The 17331-nt window shown below is 45.8% G+C and overlaps 1 protein-coding gene across 4 annotated transcripts in view; it reads right to left on the bottom strand.

Moving 5' to 3' along the window:
• The window catches only part of CENPC (centromere protein C), a 316155-nt gene that overhangs the window by 197842 nt on the left and 100982 nt on the right, over positions 1 to 17331 (bottom strand). For all 4 annotated transcript variants that reach the window (XM_077275003.1, XM_077275008.1, XM_077275016.1 and 1 more), the window contains 3 exons: positions 14330 to 14585; positions 13391 to 13537; positions 1965 to 2092 (listed from right to left, as the gene is read on the bottom strand). In XM_077275003.1, coding sequence (XP_077131118.1) covers positions 1965 to 2092; positions 13391 to 13537; positions 14330 to 14585 — 531 coding nt within the window. The remainder of the gene's footprint in view (positions 1 to 1964; positions 2093 to 13390; positions 13538 to 14329; positions 14586 to 17331) is intronic.

Here is a 17331-nt window from a genome sequence, read left to right as displayed (position 1 = left end):
TTCACCATCCTTTCAAGTCAATTGTTGAAAAACGCTGCAAAAATGCTGAAAAAAAGCAGAAAGAAGTAACATGAGCCATGTCAAAAAACGCTGCAAAGCACAAAATCCTGATGACAAAAACACCAATGTACTGTATGTGCATGAGATTTCTGAAATCTCATAGGCTTTGCTGGTACTGTAAAAAGCAGCTGAAAATTCGCATAAAAACCACAGCAAAAAAAAAAAAAAAAACCACGCAGCAAAAATGCCCAGTGTGAACATGCTCTTAGAGAGTTTCCCCTGCGGAAATGCATCAAAAACACCTGTAATCCACACATCACTAGATCAATAACATTTTGCCTAAGACAAATACCCGAAAGTATCAAAAACAAAGCAACATAGTTTAAAACATGACAAAACGAAAGTCAAAAACACGATAAAAGCCCAAGTTAAAAAAAAAAGCAATGAAAAAAACACAACCACAAACGCAATAGATGCAGAAATGCTGCAGAAAATCTGTATTAACCCCTTTCTGACCTCGGACGGGATAGTACGTCCGAGGTCAGAAGCCCCTCTTTGATGCGGGCTCCGGCGGTGAGCCCGCATCAAAGCCGGGACATGTCAGCTGTTTTGAACAGCTGACATGTGCCCGCAATAGGCGCTGGCAAAATCGCGATCTGCCCGCGCCTATTAACTAGTTAAATGCCGCTGTCAAATGCAGACAGCGGCATTTAACTACCGCATCCGGCCGGGCAGCCGGAAATGACGGCATCGCCGACCCCCGTCACATGATCGGAGGTCGGCGATGCTTCAGTATTGTAACCATAGAGGTCCTTCAGACCTCTATGGTTACAGATCCCAGGCAGCTGTGAGCGCCGACCACCTGATTTTCTGCTACATAGCAGCGAACAGCAGATCGCTGCTATGTAGCAGAGCCGATCGTGCTGTGCCTGCTTCTAGCCTCCCATGGAGGCTATTGAAGCATGGCAAAAGTAAAAAAAAAAAAAAAAGTTAAAAAAATGTGAAAAAAATAAAAAAAATATAAAAGTTTAAATCACCCCCCTTTCGCCCCAATCAAAATAAATCAATAAAAAAAAAAATCAAACCTACACATATATGGTATCGCCGCGTTCAGAATCGCCCGATCTATCAATAAAAAAAAGCATTAACCTGATCGCTAAACAGCGTAGCGAGAAAAAAATTTGCAACGCCAGAATTAAGTTTTTTTGGTCGCCGCGACATTGCATTAAAATGCAATAACGGGCGATCAAAAGAACGTATCTGCACCAAGATGCCATCATTAAAAACGCCAGTTCGGCACGCAAAAGATAAGCCCTCAACCGACCCCAGATCACGAAAAATGGAGACGCTACGAGTATTGGAAAATGGCTTTTTTTTTTTTTTTTTTTTTTTAAGCAAAGTTTGGAATTTTTTTTCACCACTTAGGTAAAAAATAACCTAGTCATGTTAGGTGTCTATGAACTCGTAGTGACCTGGAGAATCATAATGGCAGGTCAGTTTAAGCATTTAGTGAACCTAGTAAAAAAGCCAACCAAAAAACAAGTGTGGGACTGCACTTTTTTTTTGCAATTTCACTGCACTTGGAATTTTTTTCCCATTTTCTAGTACACGACATGCTAAAACAAATGATGTCGTTCAAAAGTACAACTCGTCCCGCAAAAAATAAGCCCCCCCATGGCCAAATTGACGGAAAAATAAAAACGTTATGGCTCTGGGAAGGAGGGGAGTGAAAAACGAACACGGAAAAACGAAAAATCCCAAGGTCATGAAGGGGTTAAAAACATACCAGTTATCTTGGGAACGGAGCCTAAGAGTATTCCGCTTTAAGCAAATAAAAGAGCTTTAGCTTAAAATAATGAAAAAAGGTAAATAAAAACATTTTATAACCCATCTGACCCTTTACTTTTTTATGTTACAATTTTGAAAAACCCTTAAATCCATAGTAGTGCTGCTTTTTGTCTTACTTGGAGTTGGAGTCCGTTTAGCTTGTACAGGTGTAGAAGATGACATAACAGTTGTCTTTTTAAAAGGAGAAACCCAGCCACTCAAACTGGAGCCTCTTTCTTCCACCGTCACAAATGTAGCTTTGGGTCTGTGTTTGAGAAAGAATTGTACAGTTAAAAAAAAATCTGCATAAGGCTATGTGCACACATACTCATGAGGTCTGCGGATTTTTCCACAGCGGATTTGAGAAATGTGCAGGTAAAAGGAACTGCGTTTTACCTGCGGATTTACCGTGGATTTTATGCGGACTCCACCTGCGGTTTTACGCCGGCAGATTCCTAAAGAGGAGCAGGTGTAAACCGCTGCGGAATCCGCACAAAGAATTGGCATACTGCGGAATGTAAACCGCAGCGTTTCCGCGCGTTTTATTCCGCAGCATGGGCACAGCGGTTTCTGTTTTCCATAGGTTTACATGGTAGTGTAAACTCATGGAAAACTGCTGCGGATCCGCAGCAAAATTCACAACGTGTGCACATAGCCTAAAAGAACATATATTTGTAAAGTACTCATTTTTCAAAATATGGTGTTTGCGTCTTCATGTAAACACACAGTCCAGATTCATCATTTTAACCCTTTTCTTAAGTGTTGGACATTGTTATTATGAGTAAATCATGGTTTTACACAACATTTTGATGTCCTTTACTTCCTGCATGACATTTGACACAACTATATGTGTTGATCGGGTAGGGGTTCCCACAAAATGACGTACAGTTATAAAATGATGATCATGCAAGCAAAAAGGCTGTGCCCAAACAATCGCCGCCAGAACCTCGGCTTCAGTGAAAGATGATCTTCGGCTATCGCAGCATTTAGAAGACTGGCAGAGGAAGGGGACTCCTCCTTCCACCCCAGTGAGGCAATTGCAGAAGGGTATCTTTGTAACCGGAGTTCAAATGTTGATTTCCGGGTCTGCCAGCCACAGTGGCCTGTTAGACCATGCCAGGAGCATGGTCTAAAAGGAGTTTTGCCAGTTTAACACTCATAGGCAAAAAGTTATGTTTTTTTGGGGGGAGGAGGGTTTCGGTTATGTATTTATAAGGGCCCCATGCATATATACTCTATTGGTTGTTAAATAGTGAGGACTCTACATTGGATTAGGTAGGGGAGAAAACGGTTGAATTAATACAGCAAAAATAAAAGAATTGGTGTCGCCATATTCACAGAAGCACCTGGACACCCAATCCTTGGCAATGAACACAAGAACTTTAGAAACGGCCTTAAAGTTGTCAGTCGCGCGGCCATTCATTGCATATAAGGTCATCGAAATTCCACCATTATTAGTGCTCTACACTGTTAATGGGTCCAAATATTCTGGAGGGATGTATATAGCAGATAATCCTGGCCCTTTTACAAGAGCTGCTGTGGGGTTGGGAGCTGACAGACAGCTGACCAGGCAGGATTAATCAGGGCCTTTCAAAAACTAAGCTGTCAGATTCTCCAAGAAATGGACTTACGAACAATTACACTTGATGCATGAATTTGCTGTGTGCATAAAGCCCGAGTGGCATGCTGTCAAGGTGTCTACTTTAAAAAAATATATGGTATTATGGTGTCATGTTCTTTTTTGTTTTGCAAGTGGTGTTATTTGTAGATGTCAAAATCTGAACAATTGTACTGGCATCTGGAGGTGCATAATGTCCAAAGCACCGTGCAGCTAAAAGGGTTAAACAATGTATAGGTACTTGGCATCGTACTGAATGGGAGAATTAGAACATTCTTTTTATGAGTAACAAATTACTTTACAAAATAGCAATATATATATATAAAAAAAAGCATGTTGCCATATCCAAAGGCACTTAACTTTAATTTATTTATTGATGGAGCGGTTATGAAGGCTCGTCTTTTTTTTTTTGTATGGCAAACTAAATTTTCATTGACACCATTTTTAGGAGGCACAAATGACATTGATCACTTTTTTTCGGGGGGGGGGGGGGAACTGGCAGATCTGGCATTTTGGGTTTCTCTTACTGTCAGACAAAAAAAGTACAGTTTGCCAAATTGTACGTGAGCAAGCCAAAGTTCTTCTGTTAAAGTGTCTTGTGGACAGATGATGACCAAGATGGAGCTTTTTAGTTAGTAAAGCACATCATTCTACTGATTACTGAAAACGGAATGAGGCCTACAAAGAAAAGGAGATTTTTGTGTACTCACCGTAAAATCTCTTTCTCTTAGCCTCTAATTGGGGGACACAGGACCATGGGTGTTATGCTGCTGTCCACTAGGAGGCGACACTATGCATAATCTGAAAAAGATTAACCGTGGCTTCTCCTCTGCAGTATACACCCCTGGACGGTGTCAGCCTTCTCCAGTTTTGTGCAAAAGCAGTAGGAGGAACGCAACATGAATAACATAGACATGCCTATAAGAAGGCCACTATGTACGAGCTCAAAGAACAATATGAGAACTCAACAGTAACAACGGCCAGTAAAGGGCAACAGGGTGGGGGCTGTGTCCCCCAATTAGAGGCTAAGAGAAAGAGATTTTAAGGTGAGTACACAAAAATCTCCTTTACTCTGTCGCCTCATTGGGGGACACAGGACCATGGGACGTCCCAAAGCAGTCCCTGGGTGGGAAGCAATGGACAAATATTGTGCAGACAGGCCCCTATACTTGGGGCTCCGCCGCCTGCAGAACACATCTACCCAGGCTCGCGTCCGCTGAGGACTGGGTATTATCCCTGTAGTGTTTAGTAAACGAGTGTGGGCTAGTCCAAGTGACCGCCCTACACACTTGTTGTGCCGAAGCCTGGTGCCGAATGGCCCAGCAGGCCCCTACTGCCCGTGTAGAGTGTGCCGTAATACTGGCTGGAAGAGGAGAATTCTTAAGGCGGTAGGTCTCTTGTAAGTTGGATGTGATCTACCTGGCAAGGGTAGCTTTGAAAGCTGGCAGACCCTTGCGGCCGCCTTCCGGAAGAAGAAAAAGAGAATCAGACCTCCGGAAGGACGCAGTGCTAGACACATATATACGCAATGCCCTGACAAGGTCAAGCGCATGCAGAGCCTTCTCCACTCTATGAACCGGGACCGGACAAAGGGAAGGCAGAGAAATTTCCTCATTGTGGCGGAAGTTGGACACAACCTTCGGAAGGAAGGATGGCACTGTACGGAGAACTACCTTGTCGTGGAGAAAAACCAGGAAGGGCCGTCTGCAGGAGAGTGCTGTCAGTTCAGACACCCTGCGTAGCGAGGAGATTGCCACCAGGAAAAAACACTTTCTGGGAGAGAAGGCGGAGCGGGACCTCCTTAAGGGGTTAGAAGGGTGGTTCCTGCAATGCTATCAGGACCAGGTTGAGGTCCACGTTTCTAGTGGTCGTCTATAGGGGGGAAACCAATCGGGAAAACCCCCTGAAGAAAAGTCCTTACTTGAGGCTTGGTAGCAATGCGCCTTTGAAAAAGCACTGAGAGGGCTGACACCTGGCTCTTAGACGAGCCCAGGGACAGTCTGGCCTCCAGACCCGATTGGAGAAAAACCAGGTATTTTTGGGAGGGAATAAGAGAATGGGGTCTGGCCGCGAGATTCACACAAGATAAAGAGAACTTTCCAGGTACGGTCATAGATCTTGGCAGAGGCTGGCTTCCGTGCCCTGATCATGGTCCTAATGACGTACGTCGAGAGCCCTGCCTGGGTTAGAACCCAGGTTTCAAGGGCCACGCCGTCAAATTGAGAGCCCCTGAGTTCTGGTGGTAGAACGGGCCTTGTGATAGAAGATCCGGGCAGTCGGGGAGGCGCCAGGGGGCATCTGCTGAAAGTTGTACGACGTTGGCGTACCATGTACGTCTGGGCCCGACCGGTGCGATTAAGATGGTTGGAACTCCCTCTTGCTTGATCTTCCTCACCACTCTGGATAACAGGGATAGAGGTGGAAAAATGTACAGAAGCTGGAACTGGGTCCAGTCCTGAACCAGAACGTCTGCTCCGAGCGACAGCGGATCGTGTGTTCTGGCCATGAAGTTGGAGACCTTGGCATTGAAGTGGGATGCCATTAGGTCCACATCTGGGGTCCCCCAGTGATGGCAGATCTGGCGAAAACGTTCGGGATGGAGAGACCACTCTCCCGAATCTATTCCTTGTCATCTGAGGAAGTCTGCTTCCCAGTTGTCCACACCCGGAATGGACCGCCGAGAGAAAAGAGCCTGTGTCCTCCGCCCAGTGGAGGATGTGTGACACTTCTCGCATAGCCTGGGTACTGCAGGTCCCCCCTTGGTGATTCACATATGCCAGTCGTGGCATTGTCCGATTGTATTCTGATGTGAGAGGCTGCCAGTAAGTGATGGAAGGCCCTCAGTGCCAGGAGGATGGCACGAATTTCCAGGATGTTGATGGGCATGGTCGCTTCCACTGGGGACCACTTGCCCTTTGCCCTGTGGTGTAGGTGCACTGCACCCCAACCTTTCAGGCTCGCATCGGTGGTCAGAACCTTCCATTGACCTGTGAGAAAGGATTTCCCCTTTGCTGGCGAGGCTGTCTTGCGCAACCAGTGCATGGACCTCCTGGTTGACGACCTTAACTGGAATTCCCTGAGAGAAAAAGGGATTCCTGTCCCAGGACTTGAGAATGGCTAGTTGGAGAGGCCTGAGGTTAAACTGGGCAAATGGGACCGCTTCTATTGCTGCCCCCATCCTGCTGAGGACTCTCATGGCAAACCGGAGAGATCGAGGGGGTTTGCAGAGGAGGGTGCGAACTCCTAGGCGGAGAGCCAGTGCCTTGTCCCTGGGAAAGAGCACTAGACCCCTGGGGGTGTTGTATAGCATTCCAAGGAAGGTCAGAGACTGACTTGGGGTTGGTGACGACCTTTGTAGGTTGACTAACCAGCCCATGCGACTCAGTGTCGGTTGTGATTGAGACGCTGAGCTCGCAGTCCTTGAAGGTAGGAGCCTTGATGAGGTATGGAACGACTACTATGCCTCTAGAGTGCAGAACGTCCATGGTGGCTGCCATGACTTTGGTGAACACTCTGGGAGCCGTGGCGAGTCCGAACGGGAGAGCCACGAACTAGTAGTGGTCCTGGTTGATTGCGAACCTGAGAAAACTCTAATGAGCAGGTGCAATCGGTATATGCAGGTATGCGTCTTGTATATCTATGAAGGCAAGATATTCTCCCTTCTTCATGGACGCAATGATGGACCGAAGGGACTCCAGCGGAAGTGACAAATCCGTACAATTTGTTGAGTTGAGTTCAGGTCCAGTATGGGCCGTACTCCGCGTCCTTTCTTGGGGACTACGAATAGATTGGAGTAGAATCCTTGGAAGCGCCCGGCCGTGGGAACGTGGGTACTATGACTCCTGCTTGAAGCGAGGAAACCGCTTGGTGAAAGGCACGGGCCTTGGCTGGCGGTTATGGGGGGAACAGAGAGGAAGAATCGGTTCGGTGGGTTGGAAGTTGAACTATCTTGTATCGGGAAGACACTAGTTCCCTGACCCACCTGTCTTCTGTAGTAGGCATCCAGACTTGCTGAAAGAGCAAAGTCGTCCGCCTCCGTGTGGGATGTCTTCTGGGGTCCGTGAGTCATGAGGAGGAAAAGGTATGAGGTTTTCCTCCTTTCGGCTTTGACTGACCTGCTTTTAACTGCCAGGTCTTGTCCGACCTTTGAGTCGACCATGAGTTGTCCCTGTGTGCGGGAACGGTTACGATTTTGTGCTAGACGCGAGACGGACCAGCCCGAGGAATTCTGAAAGGATCAGAATAGGGTTTGTTACACTTCTTGTAAGTGCGTGTAGGTTTTAGTTGGGGGAGAAAGGTACTCTTACCCCCGGTGGCGTTGGGTATCATTGTGTCCAACTTTTCACCGAAAAGTCACCCAGTGAGATATGGGAGGTGCGTGAGGGACTTCTTTGAGGCTGGTCCGCTTTCCATTCCGCAGCCAGAGGATACGCCGAATTGTGATGGCGTTTGATGCTATCCCTGCTACGCTCCTTGCTGAATCCAGAGCTGCATGAAGCATATAATCTGCTACAACTGCTATTTGAACCGCTTGGTCCGACAGCTCAGGAGCAGATGCTTGGAGGCCAGCTTGTAAATTTTTGGCCCAAGCCAGGATGGCCTTGGCAGCCCAAACTGAAGCGAACGCGGGAGCCAGGGAGGCCCCTGCCGCCTCGAAAATTGAACGAGCCATGCGTTCTGCCTGCCGGTCTGCTGCGTCCCTAAGGGTTGAGCTATCTGGCAGTGAAAAGAGGGTCTGTGCTGCTAGTTTAGAGACTGGGGGTCCACTTTGGGTGGATCTGTCCATTCCTTGGTATCCTTCTGTGGGAAAAGGTACCTTGCCTCCAGATATTTGCGATTAGCAAATTTTTTTCTCATGAGAGCTGCTTTTTAAGGATTGCTTTAAACTCTGGTGGTTAGAGAAAACCTTAGGCGGCTTCAGAGGTCCTTCAAGGGAAATCTTGTGTTCTGGGGCCTCTGGTGGCAGATTAGAAATGTCCAGCACCCGATGGATGGAAGAGATTATGTCCTCAACTAGCGCTGTATTGCTAGGGAGGATTGGGATCAGGGACCCCTCCGTTTCCCTGTCTGAGTCGGAGTCACAGATGCCTTCCGAATCCTGTGTATCACTGAGGCGTCCCCTGCTGGGTGAGCTGGGGAGGAGGCCTCCTCTGGTCGGGGATTGCGGAGATCTGCATTGTCTGCTCTAGGATGGGAACGGTCTAGATGACCTGGAACTACGGTGTCTCTCCCTAGAGGGGATGACCGTGTGCTATGGGATGACGCAGATGGACATGACCTATGGGTCCGCTTGCGTCCTGACCTAGACGTGGATGTGTCAGGGTCGTTCTGTTCCTGAGTCAAGCTCTCCCTTTGCTGGGTAACAGTCATAGCCGAGGCATGACTCTGCAGAGCCTGAAGCAATGTGGATGTTTGGTTATCTATAGATTGCGTCATAGATTGCGACCTCTGAGTAACCCATTCCGGCGTGGCATTAGACACCGAAGCATTGGCAGGAGCTTCTTGGGGCTCGGATGCAGTAGTCTGCATGCAGTCCTGGCAGTGCTGCCACTGAGGAGAGCGGTCCTGCAGGCTGTGCAGGATCCATAATAGCAGTCCTGCCCGCTTCTCTTGGACCTTGAGCCCGGTATAGTGCACAGAGTGTAGAAGGGCTGGCGATGCTGCAGAGGAACCTATAGGGGAGCCTTATAGGGAATATGGATTCACAGCCGAGTAAAAAACCCAGCTGTGATCTTACCCCACCAGTTTGCTCCTAGGTCCAGCGCCGAAGATCCACAGTCCTGTTCCCCCCGGAGACTGGCTGGCCTGGTCCTGGTCCTGCTGACCGGGAGATGCAGGGTTAATCCTTGCTGCAGTAGAAATGGCCGCCGAAGAGGAGGCAGGGGGAGAAGGGGGCAAAGAGCTGAGAAAAAGGCGGCAAAGCTGTGTAAAAACGCGCACTTTCTGTCTCGATCCGCCCCCTCTATGACACTGTAGAGTGTCATATTTGTCATCCGGGGGGCAGAGAGGAGGCAGCAGCTTCAGCTAGGCCGAAGCCAGGGCCTAAATTAGATGCCTGACGCCCAGAAGAGCTCCAGGCCGGCGCGAAAGTCTGAGAGGGGGGCGGATCTGAACCGGACCCCCCTGGATTTATAGGCAGGATAGCGGTGGGGCTATAAGCGGAAGGGGGGGCCCGGTGTGGGGTCCCCCAGAGGCAGTATAGAGCTGGTGCTGCCGCAGAGACAGGGGCGCATGGGAGCCCTGTGCCATGCCTGCCTGCACTCCCCCCGGCCCCGACAGGAGCCCGCAGCTGGGCTGGGGTCCCTAGATGCAGGCGCAGTGTGCTGGCCCATTGCTGGGAGCTGCAAGAGTGCTGCCTGTACAGGCCCTACCTGAGGCGTCTCAACCTAATGCCCGCAGAGGGGGATTAGGGAGGGTGCTGTGTGACAATCAGGGGGTTTTATCCTCGCCTTGACCTCAACCCAGAAACCAAAAGGAATTGAGGAAGGTGGGGGGTCTCGACTTCGAACCAGCACCCGAGGGACTGGGGAAGGAGCGACATGGGGAAAAAGCCATCTCGACTTCAACCGGGCACCCCATAACAGGGGGCCAAGGAAGGAGCCATTTTGGGTAGTCTCGCAGGAGACCCACTTCTCTTAATCTGTAATCCCGTCGGAAAAACGGAGTTAAGAAAAAAAATTTAGGTGTGCCTCCTGCGACACTAAGCAACAACTGGAGAAGGCTGACGCCGTCCAGGGGTGTAAACTGCAGAGGAGGAGCCACGGTTTATCTTTTTCAGATTATGCATAGTGTCGCCTCCTAGTGGACAGCAGCATAACACCAATGGTCCTGTGTCCCCCAATGAGGCGACAGAGTAAAGAACACAGTACCTACAGTCAAATATTGCGGAAGTTCAAAGATGTTTTGGGATTGTTTTACTGCCTCTGGCATCGGGAGCCTTGACTGTGTGCAAGGCATCATGAAAAAGATTACCAAAGGATTTTAGATGGAAATATAGTGCACAGTGTCAGAAAACTAAGATTGCATCCTAGGTCATGGGTCTTATAGCAGGACAATGACCCCAAATATACTTCAAGAAGCACACAGAAATGGATGGAAACAAAAGTGCTGGAGAGCTCTATAGTGGCTAGCAATGAGTCCGGATCCAAGTTTCATTGTACACCTGTGGAGAGATCTGAACCCCTTTCTGCAATCGGACGTACTATCCCGTCCATGTGACCCGACACTTAATTCCCATGGATGGGATAGTACGTCCTACACGATCAGCTGCGCTCACGGGGGGAGTGTGGCCAATCGCGGCCGGGTATCAGATGATTATCATAGCTGACACTCAGCACTTTAACCCCCAGAACACTGCAATCGCAGCGTTCCGGTGGCATAGGGAAGCATCGCACAGGGAGGAGGCTCCCTGCGTGCTTCCCTGAATCCCTCAGAACAACGTGATGTGATCGCGTTGTTCCGAGGGTCTCCTCCCTGCAGGCCCCTGGATCCAAGATTGCCGTGGGGTCGTTCCGGGTACTGCAGGGAGGTGGCTTGTCAGTGCCTGCTGAGAACAGGTGCTGGCAAGCCTCCTGCACTGCCTGTCAGATCACTGATCTGACACAGTGCACTACAAAGTGTCAGATCAGCGATCTGACTTTATACAGTGATGTCTCACCCTGGGACAATGTAAAAAAAAAAAAAAAAAAAAATTAACATGTGTAAAAATAATTTTAAAACATTTCCTAAATAAAGGAAAAAATATATATTTTTCCAAAAAATACATTTCTTTATGTAAATAAAAAAACAAAATCAATACATCCGTAATGACCCACTCTATAAAACTGTCCCACTACTTAACCCTTTCAGAGAACACCGAAAAAAAAAAAAAAACGAGGCAAAAAAACTATCATACCACCGAACAAAAAGTGGAATAACACGCGATCAAAAAGACGGATATAAATAACCATGGTACCGCAGAAAATATCATCGTGTCTCGCAAAAAACGAGCTGCTATACAGCGTCATCAGCAAAAAAATAAAGAAGTTATAGCCCTCAGAATAAAGCGATGCAAAAATAATTATTTTTTTTTATATAAAACAGTTTTTATTGTATAAAAGCACCAAAACATTAAAAAAATTATAGAATGAGGTATCGCTGTAATCGTACTGACCCGAAGAATAAAACTGCTTTATCAATTTTGCAAAAAGTGGAACGGTATAAACGACCCCCCAAAAGCAATCAAAAAAGTCATGTGCCCGAAAATGGTACCAATAAAAACATCAAATCGTCCCGCAAAAAACAAGACCTCACATGACTCTGTGGGCCAAAATAAGGACAAATTATAGTGCTCAAAATGTGGTGATGCAAAAACTATTTTTTGCAATAAAAAGCATCTTTTAGTGTGTGACAGCTACTACTGGTGGATAAAATAGACAATTTAGAAAACAAGATGAGCAGAAATAATATAAGGCTGGTGGGGGTCCCAGAAAAAGTTAAAGGAAAGGATCCTGTTGGATTTTTTTTGAAAAGTGGCTAGATAACATTACTGCTCTCGTCAGTTTTTGCAATTGAACGAGTGCACAGGGTGCCCAGCAGTCCCCTCCAACCAGGTGCTCCCCCACGTCAAGTCATTATCCACATGCTGCACTACCGTGACATAGACCCTATTCTAAAAAAGCAAGGGAACTTAAAGATCTCTCTATCAATGGATATAAAACTTCCATTCACCCGGACTTTTTTGAAGAAATAAAAAAAAAATGTATATGAAAAAAAGACAGATAATCAAGTACCCTACTGCATGCTTTATCCTGCTAAACGTCGAGTAGTAGCTGCAAAAGACGACATACATATCTTTGAGACCCCGCATGAGGCTTTGGTGTGGCTGGGCAATAACGAAAGAGACCTATGGAACAGGTGCCCGAGAGGTGTATGATCCTGACAAGAGGACGGTTGTGGTTTATTTTTTACCCCTTCCCCGCATATAATATTTTTCAATTTATGCCCATCTGTTCTATGGAAGGTAGCCACTTAATACCTGTTTAGGTAAGCGGAGGTACTGGAATTGAAATGGATGGTATGCAGCTCCTCACATGACTCCAGGAACATACACAGCCTCAATCCTCTTATCAGAAGAGGAATGTCTATTAAGTTGTTTATATGGGTTATTAGTTTTTTTTATATGTAGTTGGGCTAGGGAGCTACTGTATGCACGACCAGCTACCTGCCAGTGTGCTCTCTCTGCAAGTGGAAAAAGTGATCTCATTTGCTAGATACTTTGCTTTTTTGAAAAATGTCCACAAACGTAAATTTTATAGGGTGGAATCTCAGAGGACTGGGTGACCCATCCAAGACATGAACAAAATTTTCATGGTTGCGTACTTACCAACCAGCAATAATATGCTTAATGAAAACACATATGGTGAAGGAAAAGACGCATAGGATGTTATTTGAATATCATTCTGGCTATAGCACACACTCAAGAGGTTAGTCTTCTGGTTCATAAGGACATCCTGTTCACGTTCACGTGCAAAGTCATGGTAGAATCTGAGGGTTGCTTTGTCTTTATAGTTTGTACTATACATGACACCCCAATCCTAATAGATAAAGTAGGGGCTGCAGCGGTCTGGCCTCACTATGGGTAAGATTTTCTGAGCAAAAATTACCAAGTTTCTTATTATTATTGATGTATGTAAAGCTTGTTGAAAAGACATTCACCATTCCAATTCAGCATTTTGCACAGAGAAATTCATTGTAACTGGTAAAAGGTAGCAACGGTGGTTCTACCGTCAGTGTCATTTATAAATCCTTTCACTACAGTATCATAGTATAAAAAAAAAAAAACGATCAAATGCAGATTAAAGTGTGTGCTCGTATGAGTCAAAGAAATAATCCTTACATAGAATTCCCACAGACCTCATGCTTTTAAGTGTAAGATTGTAAAATACACCTCATGTATGTACTTACCGCATGTCAGATGTCGTGTCTGTGGGTTTAGGATTCTCATTGTTTAAATTCAAGGCCTCCTGTTCAACGTTGTGCGAGAGTCTTCTTAATGCCATATCAGTGTTTTCACTCTTCCTAGCTACAGCTGCCACATCTCGGAAACTCAAACTATGAAAACAGACAAATAAGCCTGAAAAAACTAATCAATTTTAATTAAAAAAAAAATACTTTTGGAAGTCACAAAAGAAAGAACTACTTAAAAAGGTAACTATAGAAATCATTTCTAATATCTGACAGGGCACTAAGGCTCCACTGATCTCTCAAAACACTTGTTAGATGCACACTAGTGATGAGCGATATGGAATTGGTTCACGTTTCCATATACCTTCCCACATCTTTGTTTCTTCCTTGAGTCCTCAAGAAAGTCCAAGCAGAACAGCTTCAGATTAGCCTTGAAAAGTTCTAATGTGGTTGAGGATATATTTATGATAGTAATGCTGACTGCATGATTTGCAGTTATACAGCCTCAACACCCGCGGGGATTCCGTAACAAACAGGCAATCCACACACGTGTACAGGCTAACAGCCGCAAATCATCGTGTTCAGGCTGTCTAACAGCCACAAATCATGCAGACATAGGGACTCGAACATAATATGCGAGCACGCCCAGATGCTTGGAAAACACCCGAGAGTGCTCGGATAAGACTATATCTGAGCACACTCGCTCATCACTGCTTGGGAAGCAGCAGCACACAAAATGAGCAAAGGACAGGTTCACACTGTCATTTTCGGCGGCCTCTTGTTTATACACCTCCCATAAAAGTACAACCTCCAACAACTAACTTTATAATGCAGGCTAATGTTTTTCCGAAAATCTCTTTTTGAATTAACTACATTAAGAAAATAATGCTTTATAGTCAACATTACTAAACAGGAGATTGCATATTGCAAAACCCTTACCATTTCTTTGCATGAATTTTAGAAGTTGGACTGGGTGGCTCTTGCAGTACAGAAGTATTAGAACTATACAATTTTTCTACACACTTTTTGGAATTGCTCAGTAAGTCATTATTCTCTATGAAACTTTCCTCTATCAACTTTGCTATTGTATAATGTTGTTCATAATCAGACTCCATATCAGAAAACTCAGGATTTTCACACATTTCAGAACGACTGGCGTTTTTTGAAGGATCATTTGCTGTCTTCAACTGTACATCTACAATTAGAAAAATAATTTAAAAAAAAGGTCATATTTTAGTAACAGAGACAGACATTGAAGCGAGTTTCAGGTTGTATTGCAGCTGAAGAATAAGCAACTGTATATAAATCATCTGTTACAGTTCTTTCAGAGGTCAGTGTGTCTAGTACATGTGGTGACAATTTTCACACATACCGGGGACACCTACACAGGTAGACCCGTTTAAGTGAATGGGTCTATACACATGTCAGTGTGTTTCCATGGACCGTGTGTCTGTGGGAAAAACACGCTGTCATGACTGGCACCTGGGAATCAGCGTTACCATTAGCGATGTTCCCCGATGCCGGGTGCTGAAGACAGCTCTCATCATTCTCTCGTGCTCACGCTGCGACCCTCAGCTTTGGCAAGGCTCGTTATCAAGAATAGAATAAGTTTTTTTAATTATTTAAAAAAATATATATCTAGAGGGCCCCCCCACCTATTCTGGACAACCAACCAAGCTAAAGCAGACAGCTGGGGGCTGGTATTCTCAGGCTGATAAGGGGCCATGGATATTGCATCCCCGCCAGCCTAAAAATAGCAGCCCGCAGCCGCCCAGAAAAGGGGAATCTATTAGATGTGCCAATTCTGCCGCTTTGCCCAGCTCTTCTCACTTGCCCTGGCGGTGGCCAGTGGGGTTCATATTTGGGGGGTTGATGTCACCTTTGAATTGTCTGGTGACACAAGCCCACAGCTTAGTAATGGAAAGGCATCTATAAGATGCATATCCGTTACTAATTCTATAGTTGTATTGTAAATAAACGCACAGCAAGCATAAAGTTCATTATTTGAAATAAAAGCAAAAATCACATCCCTTTTTATTTAAAAATAACAGTTATACTCACCTAACGCCCATTCCATTGAAGCCCTCGCCTCCTGTAATAAAACAACTATAAACAAACCATATCCCTCACCACTCCATCGTTTTGTCCCACGCTGTAAACCATGTCTGGGGATAAACCGTTTTCATCTTCAACAGTGCCAAGATGTGACCATAAAGGCCGAGAACCACTGAGTGTATTTGCCCACGGTCAGTAAACGCTGCAGGTCAGAATACCAGCCCCCACCTGTCTGCTTTAGCTTGGCTGTTTTTTTTTGTTGTTTTTAAATGATTATGTTATGTAAATAGTTAAAAAATACGGAGTGGGGACCCCTCTATTTTTGACAAATAGCCTTGCTACAGCTGCCAGCTGAGAGTTGCAGCCTCAGCTGGTTATCAAAAATACAGGGGAACCCCATGTAATTATTAAAAGTTATTTACTACAGTAATGCCAAGACGTGGACACCGATTGAGGTTTTGGCACAGTGTGTGACTCAGAGGGAACACTTGGAAATATAGGATGCATACATAATCTGCGCTCCTAAATCCATTAACAGACCTCAGTAGGGGGCAGGGGTTAGTGGATTGAATTTAAGCTTTCAATGGTGGCATTTTGGGGTTTTGTATCACTGTTAAATGTAACCAGACAGCGGATACATGCTACCAGATTCTCGGGCAGAATGTATCAGGCACTGGCAGCATGATTTCAGCGATATACCTAAACAAACTTAGAAATACTGGCATTACATAGAAAAACATACTTTAAAAGCCGCTGGAGACTGAGCTGCATGAGAGACTAGTCGAACAGGTCTCTCCCTGGGTGTGCATATAGGGAGAGACTTAACACTCCAAGGCAGCGGGTGGGGAGAAGCCGCCAGGGACCCACCAGTCACAATAGACTAGTGCGGCTTGGTCCACACCATTGTGCGGTATAAGTAATCAGAGGGGTTTCTTCCTTGGGGCAGCAAAATTACAGCGATACCAGATTGAAACTAGAAGTTTACATACACTCTATAAAAAGACATATGCAGTAGAGGAGGGATAAGGAGGAGAGGAGGGATAAGGAGGAGAGGAGGGATAAGGAGGAGAGGAGGGATAAGGAGGAGAGGAGGGATAAGGAGGAGAGGAGGGATAAGGAGGCGAAAGAAGGAGGCGAGGAGAGAGAAGGAGGCGAGGAGAGAGAAGGAGGCGAGGAGGGAGAAGGAGGCGAGGAGGGACAAGGAGAATGCTTTAAAGTATTTTTATAAATTACAGCAAAGTCAAAAGTTTACATACATTTCATTAGTATTTGGTACCATTGCCCTAAAAATGAATGGCTTGGGTCATACATTTGGGATATCTGTTATGATCCGGTGAACTTGGAGCCGCATGAGACTTTCTCAGGAGAAGGTGGAACCGGTACTGACCGCAATCCCTAAACTGACACCGCAACTAGTAGTAGATGTGGGGTGTACCTAACAATCCTAGACACCTCGACACAGCCGGAGGACTAAATACCCCTATAGATGGAAATGGGAATACTATCTTGCCTCAGAGCAGAACCCCAAAGGATAGGCAGCCCCCCACGAATATTGACGGTGAGTATTAGAGGAAAGACATACGCAGGTAGGAAACAGGATTTAGCAAAAGAGGCCACTCTAGCTAAATAGGAAAGGATAGGACAGAATACTAAGCGGTCAGTATAAAACCCTACAAATATCCACAGCAGGAAATACAAGAATTCCACCATCTAACTAAAGACATGGAGCGTATATCTGCATCTCCTGAGAATCCAACTTGACTGTAAAAATCCTGACAGTCCAAGCTGAACGAGAAAAGACAAATGAATAGCACTAAATAGTAAGCACACAGCATGTGTGCTGCAGAAACAAAAAAACAGACACTTATCTTTGCTGATTTGGCAGC

Source organism: Ranitomeya variabilis, chromosome 1, assembly GCF_051348905.1.
Source record: "Ranitomeya variabilis isolate aRanVar5 chromosome 1, aRanVar5.hap1, whole genome shotgun sequence".
Taxonomy (NCBI): domain Eukaryota; kingdom Metazoa; phylum Chordata; class Amphibia; order Anura; family Dendrobatidae; genus Ranitomeya; species Ranitomeya variabilis.
The sequence above is the reverse complement of the archived record's forward strand: the minus strand, read 5'-3'. Positions and strand labels throughout refer to the sequence as shown.